The sequence below is a fragment of the Ammospiza caudacuta genome, chromosome 11 (genome assembly GCF_027887145.1).
Source record: "Ammospiza caudacuta isolate bAmmCau1 chromosome 11, bAmmCau1.pri, whole genome shotgun sequence".
NCBI lineage: Eukaryota > Metazoa > Chordata > Aves > Passeriformes > Passerellidae > Ammospiza > Ammospiza caudacuta.
This window is the reverse complement of record NC_080603.1, coordinates 15562322-15579418: the sequence shown is the minus strand read 5'-3', so window position 1 is coordinate 15579418 and position 17097 is coordinate 15562322. Positions and strand designations below refer to the sequence as shown.

Genomic DNA, 17097 nt, shown 5'->3' with positions numbered 1-17097 from the left:
CTCCCGCCGCGCCCGGCACCGCGGCCCCGGCCCAGCCTCATTCAAACGGCAGCAGCGCCCGGCTCCCGCCGGCTCCAGGTAACGCGCGGGTGGCGCGGGGTGGGTCGCGGCGGCCCCGCGGAGCTCTGGCAGCCGGCTCGCACGGTGACCTTGCCCGCGGGGGGCGCGGGCATCTCTGCGCGGCCTCTCCCGCCGCCGCCACGAGCGCGGGCGGCCGCGCCCCCCGGTGCCTCGGCCGGGCCGTGAGCGCTCTTGGGGCCGCGGCAGCCGCGTCCCGGAGAGGGGCCGGGCCGGGCCGGGCCGGCGGGACCTGCAGCGGAGCTCCGGCCTCGCCCTCTCCCTGCAAACCTCACCAAAACCCGCGGGGACACCGCCGTGCTCCCGAATTGGATCAAAGCACCGGGATTTCTGAGGATTAGCCGGGCCAGCGAGCCTCCTGAGCCCTGTCCGCTCCCTCCCTCCCCATCTCGGTGCCCACCGCTGCTCTTTCTGCGGTAATTTCACCGGTTTCCAGCCCGGGCCTGGTTCCCAGCAGGCCCCGAAGCTGCCGCGGTGGCGGCCCAGCCTTCGGCAGAGATGCAAACCACCCCTAACAACTAGATACCGTCTCTCAGCTTCAATAAAAGGGACTGGGAGACGTTTTTTGTGCCTTGGGTTACTTTTATCCAAGATAAATATGATTTCAGTTGATTTTCCTTACCAAAGTCTCGTTCTTGAGATGTTTTCACTCGGTATTGAGTTTATTGGTGGTTCCCTGTGCTTAGTCCAGCATCACCAGCTACCTAATTACCAAAAAATGTATTTTTAACTGTGTGGCTGTACTAGCTATAAAGCAAAGGATTGTTTTGGAAACACGTCACATAACATGTGACAGTCATACCATCACCTGTCACGTGAAGTTATATTTTTGTTCAAAGTTATTTCATATAGCTCATTTGAAATAATATATTCCATATGAGTACCTTAATTTTTACCTGTTTCAGAGAAAGCAGTTAAAGATGCATTAAAGAAGAGAAATTGACATTTTCTTTAAATGTCTCCTTGCTTGGTAGTTTACTTAGAATGCTTTTTCTTATTTAAAAGCATCTTGGGTGGCTGAAGGTTGAGCTGTTTATCTCTGTGTGAGGGACTGCAAGGGGAGAAGATGAGTTCCTTTGGACTGTATTTTCCTGTTGAAATACATGGAGTCAGCATGTCTTACAAAATAATTGAGCAACTAAAACAGAGGTGCTATCTTGTGTTGCAGAGCTAAGGAAGAATAGTTTTGCTTTTGGTAAAGTGTGCTAGTTGAAAACATGTTGGCCACCAAGCTGTCCCGCCCTCTCTTGAACTTCTCTGTGAAAGCCCTGAATTTCAAGGACCCAGGGAATGGCTTCAGGTAAGTAACTTGGTGGAAAAGAAGAAAGAGTGACATCTTGAGTAAAGCATATGTCAAAGACTCACTTGATTTCAGTGGGACAGTTTATTTACAGAGTCACAAGGTGGTTGAGGTTGGAAGGGACTTCTGAAGGTCATGTGGTCCAGCTGCCCTGCTGAAGCAGGGCCTCTCTGAGCTGCTTGCCCAGAGCTGTGTCCAGGTGGCTTTTGGGTATCTCCATGAATGAGTACTCCAGAACTTGCCTGGACAAACTGTGCCAGGGCTCAGTCACTGAGCTGAGCACAGCAGAGATGGACTCTATGCAAGGAGGGGTTGACAACATGTTGGTTTGTTTTTTTTTTTTACATTGCAGTTAAAAAGAACATTAATTCAGTATCCATCAAGAGGTTTTTTTTTGGAATATCAGCAACTAGGCCTTGCTTCAGTGCAAGAAACTGTCATATATTTCTGTGACTTCCTGTGATTAAAGAGGCGGCGAATGCCATGAAATAAGAAAGTTGAGAGGGAGGGTTTTACTGAGAAATGGAGGTGGGCTGAGTAATTAAGCTGGTTCTTTTCTGCAAATGAACAGAAAATTGCCTATCTAATTCTAATTTCTAGCTCTGAAAAAACCCCAACATTTATATTGCTGTATGATTGGAACCTATTAGTCAAAATTCAGAGCAAGTTGAGTGCTTTCCCTGGCTTTGTTTTAGAGCAGGGCTCCCAAACAGCAGTGTGGTACTTCTAACTGTACATAAGCCATTTAGAAGGGGCTTATGGCCTGTTAAACAAGAGCTGCCACCTCCAGTGTTGCTCTACTGCTGCTGATAGAGGTGTCCAGCAGCATCATGGTCAAGGGTGGCTCTGCTAACTGGGTGTTGGAGATAGCTAGGCTGTTAAGAGATTTCCTGTGCAAACAGACATAGGTCTTTTATCTCCTGTTTGCTCCACATATACCACAGTTCACCTGCAGGAATCTGCTGTGGCCTTAAAAATACAAATTAATGTTTTATTAACTGGAGGAAAGAATTTTCAGTATATTCTTGTTTTTTTTTCTTCCGTCTTCTGTTTTGCTTACTGTGTATTTGTGCTTTGTGTGTCTTGTACTCAGGGCCAGCCTGTGTTGCATTTGCAAATCCCCACAAGTTGCTAAACCTGCAATGGAAATCCAGCTGTTCATTGAAAGGCAGTGCTGCCACTCTACCAGGGTCTTAATGCACCAAAGCAGCATTTTTGTACTTGACTCTTCAAGCTGATTACTCCTTTTTTTGGTGGAACTGAACAAAAGGCAGTTTATGATTACAAGCACAAATTCAATTTGAGGACCATCTGTGCATTCCGAAGTCTCTGTTGTGGTCTCTAGAATTCAGTGATGCAGAATGACAAAAATGGCTTATGGTACATTAGTGTACCATGTAGGGACTCACATCACTTCCTGGCTGTTCCTGCTGATGACTTTCCTGCTCAGCAGCAGCCAGCATCTCTTCTTCTTTTGCCATTGCCTTCAGGTCCAGATAGGCAGAATGTCTAGTAGGTATTCTCTACAGATTATTGTCAATTGAGTGCAGCAAGTCAGTGCTCTGCAGTGAAATAACAGGGTCAAACATGGCACTGAAAAATAAAACCCAAGTTCATTCAACTGTAAGAAATGTTATGAACATTTCTGGGCACTTTTAGACACAGCAAGAATCTTACTGTTGAGGTAAAAGTTTCAATCCAGGATTGCAGGTCAGTGATGTTAACACACTGCCTGGGGACTGACCTTTGCAGCAATTAAGTTTGCTATAGCTATTTCAAGAGCTGATTTGGCTTGTGACACTCTTAAGTTAGAAAACAGCTTAACTGTTTCAGGAGGGTGTGAGTGAACACCATTGCCTAAATGTGTCATCTTCTTTCCCATCTGGTTCAAAGCTTCTGCCTTCGCAGATCCCTTGATTTCCTGAGATACAGCTCAGAGGCCAGAGCATCTGCAAGCTGCTGTGCAGTGTAGCACAGGTCACCCTGCAAGAGCCTGTGATGTCTGAGCTGGAGATAATTGTGAATGATTATGCAAATTTACTTAGAAACTGAAAAGCAGCCTGGAAGATAAGCTCTGGGAAGGAGAGATGCTGTTGGAGGAGCCAGAGGGTAGATGAGACACAGCAAGTCCAAGGGAAGGCCAAAAGCTCCTGGAGGGCAATGTCAGTGCCCAAAACAAACATGAAAAAGCTGATAAAGTCCAGAGAGGTGACTGACAAGGACAGAGGTTGGGGTCACTTTGATTTGTTGTTCAGGCCCAGTTTTGATGAATGATGACAAGACTTCAGACAGAGTGATGCTACTGGGTAACATAGCTTTTCTAAATGGAATCTCATTCCCTGGAAGGCATTGTTGCTTTGCTCTGGTTTGTCTTTGTGAATATGTTTTGTCTTCTGGGAGTCACACATACTATGAGGAGGAGCTTCAGATCTGCATGGCAGGTATTGCTCAAAGACAGTGTTTCTTAGCTTAAAAAGGGGATGTAAAATCTAAGTGTATTTAATGGGTAGACACTGCAGGGGAAGAAGTGTCATCCAGAGTGAAATAATGATGGAGCTGTGTGTAAAAGGAGTGAGAGAGAAATCCAAGCAAATTCAGCCTCAGGCTGGGTGTCAGAGACAAAGCCACAGCAGAATACCTTCATCAGACAAATGAATAACTTCCCATACCTCAGCTTTGTGCACATCTTAAGTGAGGATGTTGTTGCCTTTGAAAATGCAAGCACTGCACTGCCTGTTTTGTGGGTGAAAGCAGCTCTGTGCCTCCAGACCAGGAGCTATTTTAGAATACTTTGTAATACCCAGACAGCTTCTGCAGCTGGAAATAGCATCAAGGTCTTTGGAGAAACAAATGTGTCATACTGTAGGAAACACAGAGGCTCACAGTAAGGAGAAGTATAGACTAGATTCTGTCTTTCCAAATGGCAATCTACATCATGCATGTAGGCAGCACTGCATTCCTTTTCATGTGTGTGTTACTGCAGCAGGGTATGGATAAGATATTCCACATCTGACTGTTCTGTTGGTTTGGGTTTTTTAACAGGCCCATGCAGAGATTTTCCCTCCCTCTGTTGTCCCCATGTGGCAGCCGCTCTTATGCAAATGAAGTCGATCAGGTGAGTGTGACTGTGCCTTCCAGGAACTAGTTCTGCTGAGCAGGGGGTTTAAAATCCCTGAAGCCTGGTGACCAAACTCATCTTTCCAGTTTGCCAGAGAGACTGCAAGCTGGACCTCTTGAGCATGCTCCACATTCTTTCCTAGCACCGAGCTTCCATTGACGTAGCACGGTATGTGCTGCTAAGCATGGAAATAAACAATCATACAAGTGGGTTTTTTCTATTTTTGGAACTCACTCAGCAGATTTAATGTTCCACCTTACAGTGGAGGGAATATGCATGACAAATTCTTAATAAAGCACTCTTTCTGGAGAGTAGTTGTTTAAAGACATGCCAATAAATCAGTGTGTCCTCACCACTTCATCAAGAGAGTGGCCCTTTTTAGCAGCCCTCTCCTTGAAGATACTGACTTGCCAGGAGCAGTGCCAGGCAAAAGGGATGATGTTTTGTCATCTTGTCTGTCTTGTGGCACAGAACTCAGCACTGAAGCAGTGCTAGAGCATGCACAACTTGGTCTATAACTCTGGAACAGAGTTTCAGAGGAACTCAGATGTGATCCTTGCATCACTGCTGGGCTTCCAGTGTGAGAAGCCTTTGCTGCTTCCACCCAGCTTCCACCCTGATCAGTCCTTGGGTATGCTGGGAAAAGCCAAATTTATAGCTTGTTAAAAGAGATGAGTCGGACTGAATTGCAGGCAATTATTATGTAATCACACCCACAGCAGCACCTTGGATGTGCAATTGTTGCTGTTGGGCTGTCTGATGCACCATTTCAGCTTGTTATTTAACTGCTTATTATTTAACTGCTGTCTGTCTTTGGGTTAGAACAAGGAATTTGGAGAGGGAAGGAGGTATACTTCCATTTAAATTGTAAGTTGGAAAAATAAGGAGACTGAAAAAGCCCAACCAGACAAAAAGAGTGATGACCTACTGGTCCTAATTTCATATATTAACCCCACTTGAATCTTCCTAGCTCTTAGAACCCAGCTCTAGAAGGCTTAGATGCTAGAGAGAGAAAGGTAAGTGAGCAGTCAGAAAGATTAAACTATATCCTTTCTTCAGTCAAACTCTCTTCTCTATGCCCTATGGGCTATATGCACACAAGAGTGCACTCCTGCCTGCTTTGAACGTATAGGAGCAGTTCCTGATAAAGGGAGAATGACTTGGGAACTGTCTGGTGTATTTTCAGATTTCAAGATGGATGTGAACTGCCAGAGCATAATGGTTTGCTTGGTCTGTTTGCCTTGGAAGCCTGTTTGCCAGAGGTGATGAACTCCTCCACGTTGGGAGGGCAGTGATCCTGCCTCACTGGAGTGAACTCAGTATGAAAATGTCATTCCTGTGTTCAGGAGGCAGAGAGTGTAGAGAGCATCCCTGGAACACACTGCTCCTGGCCAAGGATGTGACTTATTCTGTGTGCTGCAAATCACTGATATCAAATACTCAATTGCAGTGCATTTTGTTCTGGTTTGTTTTGCAGATTGGCAGCAGAGCTGTGCTTATAACAGGCTGTGACTCAGGATTTGGATTTGACTTGGCCAAGCACCTGCATGGCAAAGGTTTCATTATTTATGCTGGCTGCCTGCAAAAGGTAGGGAAAACAAAAACTGTTCTTCACCTGTGGCATGTGCAGTGACACATAGCAGCTCCAGTCTTCCCTCTCCACTCTGCACAGCTTTCTGCCAAGGAGTGGGAGGGTGGTTGGTACAGGGAAAGACACAGGTGTTTGAATTTCACAGAGCAGAACCAGGACTGAATGGTATCTAGGGAGGTTCTTATTTATGTCACAACATTGTGGCCTGTTCTATGTCTGAAGAGCTGGAATCCCAAATCTAATTTTATAGGCTTAACCATAAGCAAAGTTTGGTGTCAGGCTGTGGTCTGGTCTGCTCTCACTGTATATATTTATGCAGGGCTTATTTTGATTAATTTTGAAATACAGCAAACCACCAGTGATTTTGTAGCATGTGTTCTGAGCACATTTTTCTATGTTCATGAGCACAGCCATGCCATGATGTGTATTGAGGCTCCCCTGAAATGGTTGGGTGTGTGATGGAGTCCCAGTAGTGCAAATGACAGAAGAATCAGGCCACAAACAGCTCAGTGACACAGCCTTGATATGCTCTGAAGGAGATCCTGGTGTGGCAAAGCATTGATGGTCATGGAGAACAGGAAAGACTTTTAGTCTCTCTCTCCATATGAAGCACTGCACTTTTTTTAGCTGCACGGCCATTTCCTAACAGAAACAAACTTACCCCTCAGGATATCCTGGGGTGGGTCAGCTAGTTTGATCGAATCTTTTAGCTCACTCATCACTATAAACGTATCTTGAATAGTGGTACTGTTTAAAGAGAATTTGCCAGGTATTCTTTAATGTTTTTCGACTTTCTACTATTATTTTTTTACATTATTACTAAGTTTTGCTTAAATTATTAGTTTGTTTCTGCTGCATATTTCAAAACAGGTGTCTGTCTCGATAGCTGTCTTGTGTCCCAGTGTTGAATCAAAGATTTATTTGTTAACCCGGGCTCCCTCTACAGGCGTCACAGCAGAACAGGGCACTTGGTACAAACTGCTGCCTTTTGAAAAGGATCCAGACAGAGGGTACCTAAGTACTTTTTTGATAGATGTTTCGACTCGGTTTTTGTAACTGAAGATCAACATTAGAGAATATAAAAACACTGCAAACTTAGAAAACACTGTTTAAAGTAATAGCCTGCCTCTATGTTGACTGAAGTCAAAATCTTCAGAATTGCAAAGTTACTTATGTGTTTCATTTCTTCTGTCTGAGCTGCTAAAAAGCCACAATTTCCAGTGGACATACATAACAGTTACTGAAACCTCCCTTCTATTTTGTTGTCTTCAGTACTTTTTCTACTGAATGCATGTTCATGGAAAATCTTGGCCTCTGACAATTTGACATGCAGCAGCATGCCAGAAATCTTTTAGACATTGATCAATATTTACTTCCTCACAGAAAAATCAGCAGAAAGCTTTGCAGTATCACTCTGTAATTAAATATTGCTTCTTTAGCTGAACTAACACTCCATGTTCCAAAATCTGTGTGGCCATGCCAAGAACGGTAACAGCAGTTGTCATCAAAAAACACTGGAAAAACACTGGAAAGTGCTTTAGTTAGCTGAGTGGCCTCCCATGTGTCTTCAGGCCATTATACTTTTTGTAGAACAAAAACAACTCCAACTGATTTTTCACTGTGCTACAGGCTTCTCTAGCAAAACCATAAGCAGAATTCTGATCAGAGTATAATTATTGCCGGTGCTGATTTTAGCAGCAGAAAAAGCTTGATGTTTTTAGATGCTAGATAAAAGTGGAGGTAGAAATAAGGAACATAATCTTTGGCTTGGCTATATTGGACCTAGCCCTGACATAGAGGAAATGACTCTGAAATTTTAGTGTCACTTCCACGGGTTTGTTTTCACAGCACACCTGCACATCAGGAGCAGACTGCTGCTTGGGGAGCCACTGTGTCCTCAGGGCATGCACAGTTCTTAGGAATGCCATGTCCTTACTGCAGAATAAAAGTGCAGGAGCTTGTACTGAGCAGGGGGTGCTTGCTGGGTGCCTTGCTGCACCTCTGGCTGCTTTCTTGGAAGTTAAAGCAGTTTGTACCCGCTGACTTGGTACAGGACTCATGGTCAGATGGAGATGCTTGAGGAATGGTGTTCTGCAGTCCTGTCTGCTCCCCTTCTTCCTAGGGCTGCAGGACTGTCCTGAATATTCTGTGACTGCCCTGTGCAGTCTTTTGCTTGGTTTGATGGTTGGCATTTGATATTCTGCACAGCTCTTTGGCCAGATTGAAACCAGCACTTTCTTTCCCTCTAGGACAAGGGAGAGGGTGGCTCCAAGGAGCTGGATGCCATGAACAGTGATCGAATGAGAACAGTGCAGCTCAACGTCTGTGACAGCAAAGAAATGGACCGGGCAGTGGAGCATGTGCAGGGCAGCCTCGAGGACCCAGAGAAAGGTGGGTGTGTGCAATGGGCTCTGGGGCTGCAGAGGGACAGGGGCTTCCTTGGCTGGGCTCTGAGAGCATTTTCAGGGTGTATTTCAAAAGCTGAGCATGTGATTGAAGGACACAAATCTTTGAGGAGAAGCAGGACAAAGCAAATGGCCTGTTTGAATATTGTACCATGTCAGAAAGGAGCTTCCCACTTCACACAGCATCTACAAAGAAAACTGCTTTGTTCTCCACTAGCTCCTGTAGGGACACTGGCAGAAACCAGAGTGGTGTTCAAGGCTCTGGGATTAGTACTTTGTTCCTGTGAACTGAAGTTCATTGTGCCTCCCTTTCTGTTGTAAAACCTGCCCCGTGCCCAGAGATTGGGAATTACAAATGGAAATGGGTCCCCCACTCTTTCAAAAGGCAAAGGAATTTGAGAGGTTTTCCAAAGAATTTCCCATTAAGCCAGCTGGGTATCATTAATGCTATTGTAGATACTACCATTTAGAGTTCAGGGGGTAGCTGTACTGATTTTCTTAGCCTGCCTACTTCATTCTACTGAGGTGAGCAGCAAATTCTGCTCCAGTACTGTGAAAATTGCCTTTGCTCATACATTTCTGAAACCTTTCCACCCTTTAAAGTACATTTTCCTCCTGAAGGATATCCACATTCAACAGAAGGTTGTTTTAAGCAGATCAACCAGTAATGTTTTGGTTTGGGATTTCTTTTTATTTTCTTTGTATTTAATTTTTACATATGAATCTTCTATATAAATTAAGTTTTCTAGCTCTGTACTCTCAAGCACAGGCCAGGATGAAGTTGCCTTTCCTGAGTTTATTCTGATAACATAGATCTGAACACAGTCAGTCAACAGATAAAAGTGAGTTTTTCTAAACAATGGACAGAAGCCTTTCTCAGACCTTTCTCAGCATGTTTCCTATACAATTAGAGTATTATATGAAATGAGTTAATTTTATTTAAAATTCCTTTCAAATCTTTCATTTTATTGCCAAATGAGTAGGTAGCTTCAGTTGTTGCCTTTTTGGTTTTAGCAGAATAAAAGGGAGAGGCCATGGTATGCATGCTCACCCATGCCTCCTTCCCAGCACTGCAGACACTCTAGTTCTTGTGGTGACAGAGGGGTTTTTACTTTGAAAGAATTAGTCTTTTGTTTCTTACAAGGTCATTCCTATTCTTATTATTTGCATTATATATTTTGCTTCTTTTAAAAATTTGTGGTGGATAAAAAAAGAGTGGCAAGGAGAACAGCTAAGACAAGGCTGAAGTTCTCTGCTGGCTCAGAACTTCCTGGGAAGCCTCATTGACAGTACTTTGTGGCTGCAGTGTGGGTGGTACAGGCAGATCTCCACGGTGGTTCTGTTTTCCCAGGAGACTGAAGTTCACTCTGGACTCTCTTCTGTCTGGTCTTCACCATCACAAGTCATTATGAAAAGCTCTGTTGTGTGGTTCAATAACCTATTAGCACAACTAATGGTGCTTGATTTTGTCTTGTAGGGCTCTGGGGGCTGGTCAACAATGCTGGGATCTCCACATTTGGGGAAGTTGAGTTCACCAGCATGGACACCTACATGGAGGTGGCTGAAGTGAACCTGTGGGGCACCGTGCGAACCACCAAGGCTTTCCTCCCGCTCATCCGGAGGTCTAAGGGTGAGTGGCAGAGCTCCTGACTGGCTCTCCCTGTTGCAGGCCCCACATCCTGCCACATGTTGCTGTGTTAGAGGCCAGAAGGTCTGTGGCACTTCTCTCTGCACCATTGTCACCTTCCTGCCCTCAGAGACACAGTGTGGTCCCCAGCAGACACACGGATTGCCTCACCTCTCCGAGTTACACAGCAAGGCAGCAGGCCTGAAAACCTGTTCTTTCTCTTTCCCATATGCGCTGCCTTCTCCTGCAACATCCCACACAAGATCTAATGCATTAGATCTTCTTTTACCTGTTCAGAAACTGCAGCTCACAATCAATGACAGTGCCAGGAGCATTTCTCCCTGCTATATAAAAATCAGCTGTGGCAGGGTGGGCAGCAGCAGTGCAAAACGCTTCTTGCAGGGAAGTTGTTATTTTGCACTGTTACTCTAGGAGCCTGTGATGTAGGAAAAGAGGGGGTTGTACAGCAATGACCTGCAGACCTGGAGCTTGCACGGGTCTCAGCATAAAGGGGCAAAAGCTTTCCTGTGTTAGGGCCTACTGCCTGACTAAATGAGAGTATTTTTCACTCTTGAGGCATCCACAGGCATTTACAATATTGCCCTGTGCTGCAGACCTGGGCTGGATGTGGCCTGGGCAGCCCTTCTTCCACCACGGAAGGTTATCCATTTCTGAGGCCAAAGTTTCTCTTTCTAACACAACTTAGCAATGAGCTCTGATAGAAAGTGCAGAGAACTTCACCCTCTACCTAGACTACAGCACCCACAGCCTCTTACCAGCATTTTCCCTGGCCAAAGTGGATGGCTTCTGGCAGGGAGAAAGGCCTCTGTTCCTGGAGCCATAACCCAGGTGTCACATGGAAGAGTGCAGTGGACTTAATCTGCTCTGCCCATTGGTGGTACAGGAACAATCTATTCCATTTTGAGAAGCAGACACTCTGAGCCACCACTGCCCTTTGATTTGCAAACAAACAAGCTCAGCTTTGGTGCCAAAGCCTTTCCTTGTTCCTGCTTTTACTTGTCAGGGCTCAGTTCAAATTGCTGCTGTGTGACGGTGTTCACAGGGGTCTCAGGTTGAAGGAAGAGACAAGGATTTGACTCCATGTTTCAGAAGGCTTGATTTATTATTTTATTATATATATTACATTAAAATTATACTAAAAGAATAGAAGAAAGGATTTCATCGGAAGGCTAGCTAAGAATAGAATAGAAAAGAACGATAACAAAGGCTCTGTCTTGGACTCTCTGTCTGAGCCAGCTGACTGTGATTGGCCATTAATTAGAAACATCCAACATGGGCCAATCAAAGATCCACCTGTTGCATTCCACAGCAGCAGATAATCAATGTTTACATTTTGTTCCTGAGGCCTCTCGTCTTCTCAGGATGAAAAGTCCTGAGGAAAGGATTTTTCATAAAAGATGTCTGCGACACTGCTGAGCAATCCTGTTTCCCCCTGTGCAGGCTCTGTCAGGAGCACAAACCTGAAGGCCGTTGCCTAGGGCAGCACTGCTGAGGCAGAGACATGAGCAGGTCTGCCAGGCAGTGGGCGGGTGGGTGGGTGCATGTTCAGGAATGTGTTGGGTGGTGTGTGCCAGGTACCTGCTCCAGGCCAGGTACCACAGCTCAGTGTGCTCTGCCCAGGTCGCGTGGTGAACATCAGCAGCATGATGGGGCGGATGGGCAGCCCCGCCCGCTCTCCCTACTGCATCACCAAGTTCGGCGTGGAGGCCTTCTCCGACTGCCTGCGCTACGAGATGCAGCCGCAGGGCGTCATGGTGAGCATCGTGGAGCCCGGCAACTTCATCGCGGGCACCAACCTGTACAGCCCCGAGCGCATCAAGGCCATCGCCGACAAGATGTGGGACGAGCTGCCCGAGATCGTGCGCAAGGACTACGGCCGCAAGTACTTCGACGAGCAGGTCAGCAAGATGGAGTCGTACTGCAACAGCGGCTCCAGGGACACGTCGCCCGTCATCGAGAGCGTGGCGCACGCGCTCACCTCCACGACCCCCTACACCCGCTACCACCCCATGGATTACTACTGGTGGCTGCGCATGCAGATCATGACCCACATGCCCGCCGCCATCTCAGACCGGCTCTACGTCTACTGAGGCCTCACGCTCATAAGCTATCCAGGTGGGAAATCTGTTTGAAAGAGAGCTTTGTACACACTTCCCATTAGTCCTTTTTAAATTTTTCTAACCTCATTTCAGAGTACTGTATTTTAGCTCTAAAGGGTTCATTTAAATATCTGACATAACCTAAAAGGCAGTAATTTGCAAGGGATGTTTCATAGGCAGGAATATGTTATGTTTGTGCAGGGATGATGATTTTTTTGCTATTTATTTCATGTAATCCTTTCTTTTTTCACCTCAAATATGAACCTGTAATCATTATTTAAACCGCAATTGCTCTGAAGCTTTTTCAGAATAATTTCTGCTGATGGCCAAACACAATCTTCACAGTTCCTGCCTAGGATGCAGCCTCCACACCATAAAACAGAATCCCTCCATGCTCTAATGGCAAACCACTGCTTCCTCATGACAAAGAATGTCCAACTGACTTTTCCAGGCCTGGTCACAGTAGCCCAAGGCAGAGCAGAGACTTCTTTAACTTGGGGATCAGAACTCAAAATGCTCAAGGTGCTGAAACTGAGCAACTGACCCCATCCCTTTCTTTCTTAGAATTACACTGATGAAACCCTAGAGAAAAGGAACCAGTCTGCTTTTCTTGCATGCTTTTTTGCAAAGGAGTTCAACAACCCAGGGACTCAACCTTGCAGACTTTCACCAGAGGAGTTCCTTACTCATATGAGCATTCCCATAACTGTGAGCAGCTTTACGCACAGGACTGCAGGTGTCAGGATTGGCCTGCAGTGACATTTCCCTTCTCTTCACAGTATCTGAACATGAACTCCAGAGTTAGCTTGGAGAGGAGCTTCCCTTGAGCTCAGTTGTGGAGCAGATGGAGCAGAGAGGGTTACAGTCACATCACAGTGAATGCCCTTCTCTTCAGGGACCTCAGTTACAGCCAAGTATTTGTACAGCAGCTTGCACAGAAGGGCCTTAACCCTGACCAGGCCTCCAGTACTGCAGCACAGGTGATGATAACAATCATAACTTCCACTGAAGGAGTCACTGAGCTGAAATACTTGCCACATGACATAGATCTATCACAACATCCATAACAATAATGTTAACTTTAGGAGCAGTCTCATTTCCATGATGGTTGTTTACATATCTGAGAAACATTTGTTTTGTACTTTTAGAAAAGAAAAGGAAAAAAAAAGAACCTTTCATGAGAAATTCAGAAAGAGGAAATTTTTTTAAGCTTGAAAGGCAAAAATAAAAAGTAATTAATGAGCATTGTTAGTGAAGTTGAAAAGAAAAGATTTCATGTGCTCTAGTAACATACTGTGACATGATCAAACTCCTTTGGCTTAATAAATGTATACATGAATGGTAACAAAATTCAGAGGCTCCCTCTCTTTATTTTTGAAATATATAAGGTGAAGGCTCCTATTCTGTAGTGGTGAGGCTCATGCCTGTTACACACACACCTCTTTCAGGGGCTCATTTGCAGTCTTGAGCCCTTCATGTCTGTACTGGGGATTGCAAGGAGTACCAGCTGTGTCCTGCATCTCGTGACAGAGACTGGACTCTGTGTATTCACAGCTCTTAAACCTGCATTTGGAGTGGACTCTTGCAGATTACAAAGGATTATTATGGATTATTCCTAAGGGATCAGGAAAGGAAACTGAGCTCTGAAGAAGGGAGGGTAGTAGCAGTGATTTAGCAGGGTAGCACACAACAGGTCACTGACAGATCCCAAATCCAGGGAGAGACTGGCTGGTTTCCAGACCTTCCTGATTTTCTCCAGAATCCCAGCAGTGGTAGCTACATCTTGAGTGCAGGGCATATTGCCTTGTTTTCCAATACAAGGACTCTTCTCTGGGACAAAACATGAGTATGAACTACCCAGCAGGCACAAGGACTGAATTGCAAAGCAGAGGAAAACACCTGGATAACACTGTCTGTTGCAGATGACACTGCAGAGAGAGAAAAGCCTTTACAAGGGAAGTTCTTGTAGTCTAAAATTTAGCTTTTAAGATGCTAAGTAGCATAAAAAATCATGTAATTCCACCTGGGATGCTAGCTCCCGATTTTACTGCTGGATTTTAATACAAATCAATGGAGTTAGGTATGGAGGTGTCCTGGTTTAGGGCCAATTTGGGAGGAAAGTTCCAAAGGGGTCCCCCTGGAAAGCAGATTCAAGTGGCCCCTCCTCTGATTGGTTCAGGGAAGATTTCCTTGGAGAAAAGTGGAAAAAACCTGTGTATTTAACAAGCAAAGTATTCACAAACATTAAAAACGAAGAATATCAAATAATAAAACCTCTCACTGTTCTGAAGAGATGGCAAAATCAGAAAGTCCTTCTCGTGGTGTGTAGCTCAGCTTGCTCAGTCTCTGGTGCTGGAATGCAGTGCCCCAGCCCCGATGGGCCACAGGCGTGAGCTCCCTGTGTTTTTCTGGGCTTTCAGTCCAGAGCAGGGCCAGTCACTTCCAAAAAAAAGAAAAGCCTCAGTCTGGGGAACTTCTCTGCCTCAACTAGCTGAAAAAAATCTAACTAAAAGCAAAGGAGAGCTCTCTCCCACTGTCTGTGTTGCAGACAACAGTCTGTGAAAAGAAATGCTGAACACTCTTATCTTTATGTTTTTAAATATAACCACCTCAGACATTGCACCACTTTTCCTTCTCCCCCTTTACACTCTCAGATCTACTTTTAAAGGTACAAAACTTATTTCTGGGCTAAACAGACCAATTCAGCATCACAAAGTCAGCCCAGGACAGGAGGATACTGAGTGCCCAGCCAGGTTATCTAAGTTTAGCTCTGAGACCCCAGGAGCAAATGTAGCAGGTGTTCAACAGCACGGTGTTCATTCCCAGCCAGAGGGATAAAGCTGAGCAGGGATAACTGCACTCACATGTACATGGCATTTCTGCTGGAGGCTCCTGAACTCTCCCATGAGGTGGCCTCAGGGAGCTCTGGAGCTGTGCCACTGCTCCAGGGCTGGAGGAGATGTGGCAGTCCCGCTGCCCTGCAGTGCAAGTCACAGAGAACTGTGTGGTTTTGTGTTATGGGGAGGCAATGGCTGAGCTGCTCCTGTGCATCCACAGCTGTTCCAGCATTTCTGTGTAAGTTTTCCTGACTCTGGGAGAGGTTGGCAGCAGATTTGTGGTCAGGAGGGCAGCAAGCTGGCTGGGTTTCCTGCTGGGATCTTGGCAATCCCCTGATTTCAGGGTTTGCCCTGAGAAGCTCATTAAAAGCTAATCCCCTCTGGGTTTGCATGACTGTCCTTTTGACTCAGAGCCCTCGAGGTCTGCCTGCACAGTGCCACTGCAGCTCCTGCAATGGCTTCAGCCCAGGTTTATTTGAAAACTGAAAAGAACAAAAGGACTTGGCCAGGCACCTGGTCCTCTGTACTCTCAAGGCTGCCTCTGCTCCCTCAGGAGGAGCTGGGGAGCCTGGAGGGGTCAGTTTGTAGGGGTGCACACACCTGAGCTCCAGTCTGGTCCCAGCTGGCTGAAGGAAGGGCTCTCTCTTCCCAGATTTCTTGCCAAGTGAGGACCCTTGGTGATGATGCAACAGATCTCACTGTGCAGTATCCCTTAGGCAACCTGGAGTTAAAAATTACTTTGCCCTGTGTGGTGGGAAGTAGCAGAGATGGAGTAATTTCAACTACAGCTGTTACATCTTGTTCTGAGCCTTAATGTGGAAATCATGAAGTCCTACCCACTTTTTGCTCCTGGTAATGAGGTAGTGGGTATCAGCATTTAGTGACTCCTTACTGCCACCTTATCAGGACAGAGTCTCAGTTAAACAGGAGATCATTTCACAGCCAGAAATTCACACACCTTCAGGAGAGCTGCTCCCAGGCCCATGCCTCAGCTCCCACATCCTGGCAGAGTCTGACCCAGGCTCCCTCCTGGGTCTCAGCCCTGTGGGTGTGGCTGAGACTTACCCTGGAGTGGCAGTTTGGAAACAGGACAGCTCTGGAAACAGAAAAGAGGAAAGGATCACTCATGTTCAGGCATTGCTAAACACCAGAGCACAGGATGTCTTTCCCAACTGAATTAAATATAACAATTATATAGGTCCTCAACAAAACATTAAAGTGGCTCAGTTGCTGAGCACAAAGTGAAATCCCTGTTTGTTCTGAGGTTGGACTGAAGCCAAGGGGGTCTTGCTTCAAGGTTTATGTGCAGCTGCTGGGACTTCAAGAACTGTGGCTCTGAAAAGAAAGTATCTCTTCAGAAAGCAAGAAGGGAATCATAAGCATAGCTCACACATCTGGTGTCCCTTCCCTGGGAAGGTACCACTCAGGATCACTGCACTGCTTTCTCTCCCCTCTTTCCCAAGAGTGATGTAGGGCTTGCTGTGCAGCCTTGGGGTGCTGTGGAATTAAACTGGCACTTCCCTGTATGAGAGGAAGGGCTGGCCTGGTTCCACCAAAACAGTAAGCAAGGAGCTCTTCCTCACTGAGCAGGAGTGCAAGAAACAGGAGATGCCAAGGCCAGGAGCAGCCTGTGCACCTGTCACAGGGATGGCCACCCTTTGCTTATCACCAGCCATCACCTGAGCAGCACAACCCTCTCTGGGAGTGGGTGAAAGGGGTGCTGTGAGTATGTCCCAATGCTGGCAGTCAGAGGGGGCAGCACATCTCCTCTCTGTGAGCTGCAGGGACAGACTGCCCAGAGCAGGCTCAGACTGCCCCTGCCTGCTGGCAGGGAGGGTGGTGATGGCAAACACGGGATGCCAGCTTGGCCTGTGTTTCTGGAGACCTCCACCCCCACCATGCAGAGAGGGACATGCAGTGGCACAGATGCCATCCTGCAGCTCTCCTGCAACCAGTGAGGGACAGTGGAGGTGGTTGCCTATCATTTCCTACCTTCCAAAGGGTCTCAGGACCTCAGGGCT

The 17097-nt window shown here is 46.2% G+C and overlaps 1 protein-coding gene across 1 annotated transcript; it reads left to right on the top strand.

The window, feature by feature from the left end:
- Positions 1-2: 2 nt before the first annotated feature.
- On the top strand, positions 3-13579 carry BDH1 (3-hydroxybutyrate dehydrogenase 1). The gene is made up of 7 exons (XM_058812047.1): positions 3-78; positions 1247-1378; positions 4421-4493; positions 5974-6084; positions 8337-8478; positions 9970-10122; positions 11761-13579. The coding sequence occupies exons 2-7, from the start codon at positions 1296-1298 to the stop codon at positions 12228-12230; spliced, it is 1032 nt and encodes a 343-aa protein (XP_058668030.1). The 5' UTR covers positions 3-78; positions 1247-1295; the 3' UTR covers positions 12231-13579.
- The last annotated feature ends 3518 nt before the right edge of the window (positions 13580-17097 follow it).

Bases quoted from the DNA above. Each gene is read 5' to 3' on its own strand.
- BDH1 (XM_058812047.1), top strand. From the start codon at position 1,296: ATGTTGGCCACCAAGCTGTCCCGCCCTCTCTTGAACTTCTCTGTGAAA. The intron at 8,479-9,969 runs GTGGGTGTGTGC...TTTGTCTTGTAG, and splicing joins CCTCGAGGACCCAGAGAAAG to GGCTCTGGGGGCTGGTCAAC. The intron at 10,123-11,760 runs GTGAGTGGCAGA...TGCTCTGCCCAG, and splicing joins GCTCATCCGGAGGTCTAAGG to GTCGCGTGGTGAACATCAGC.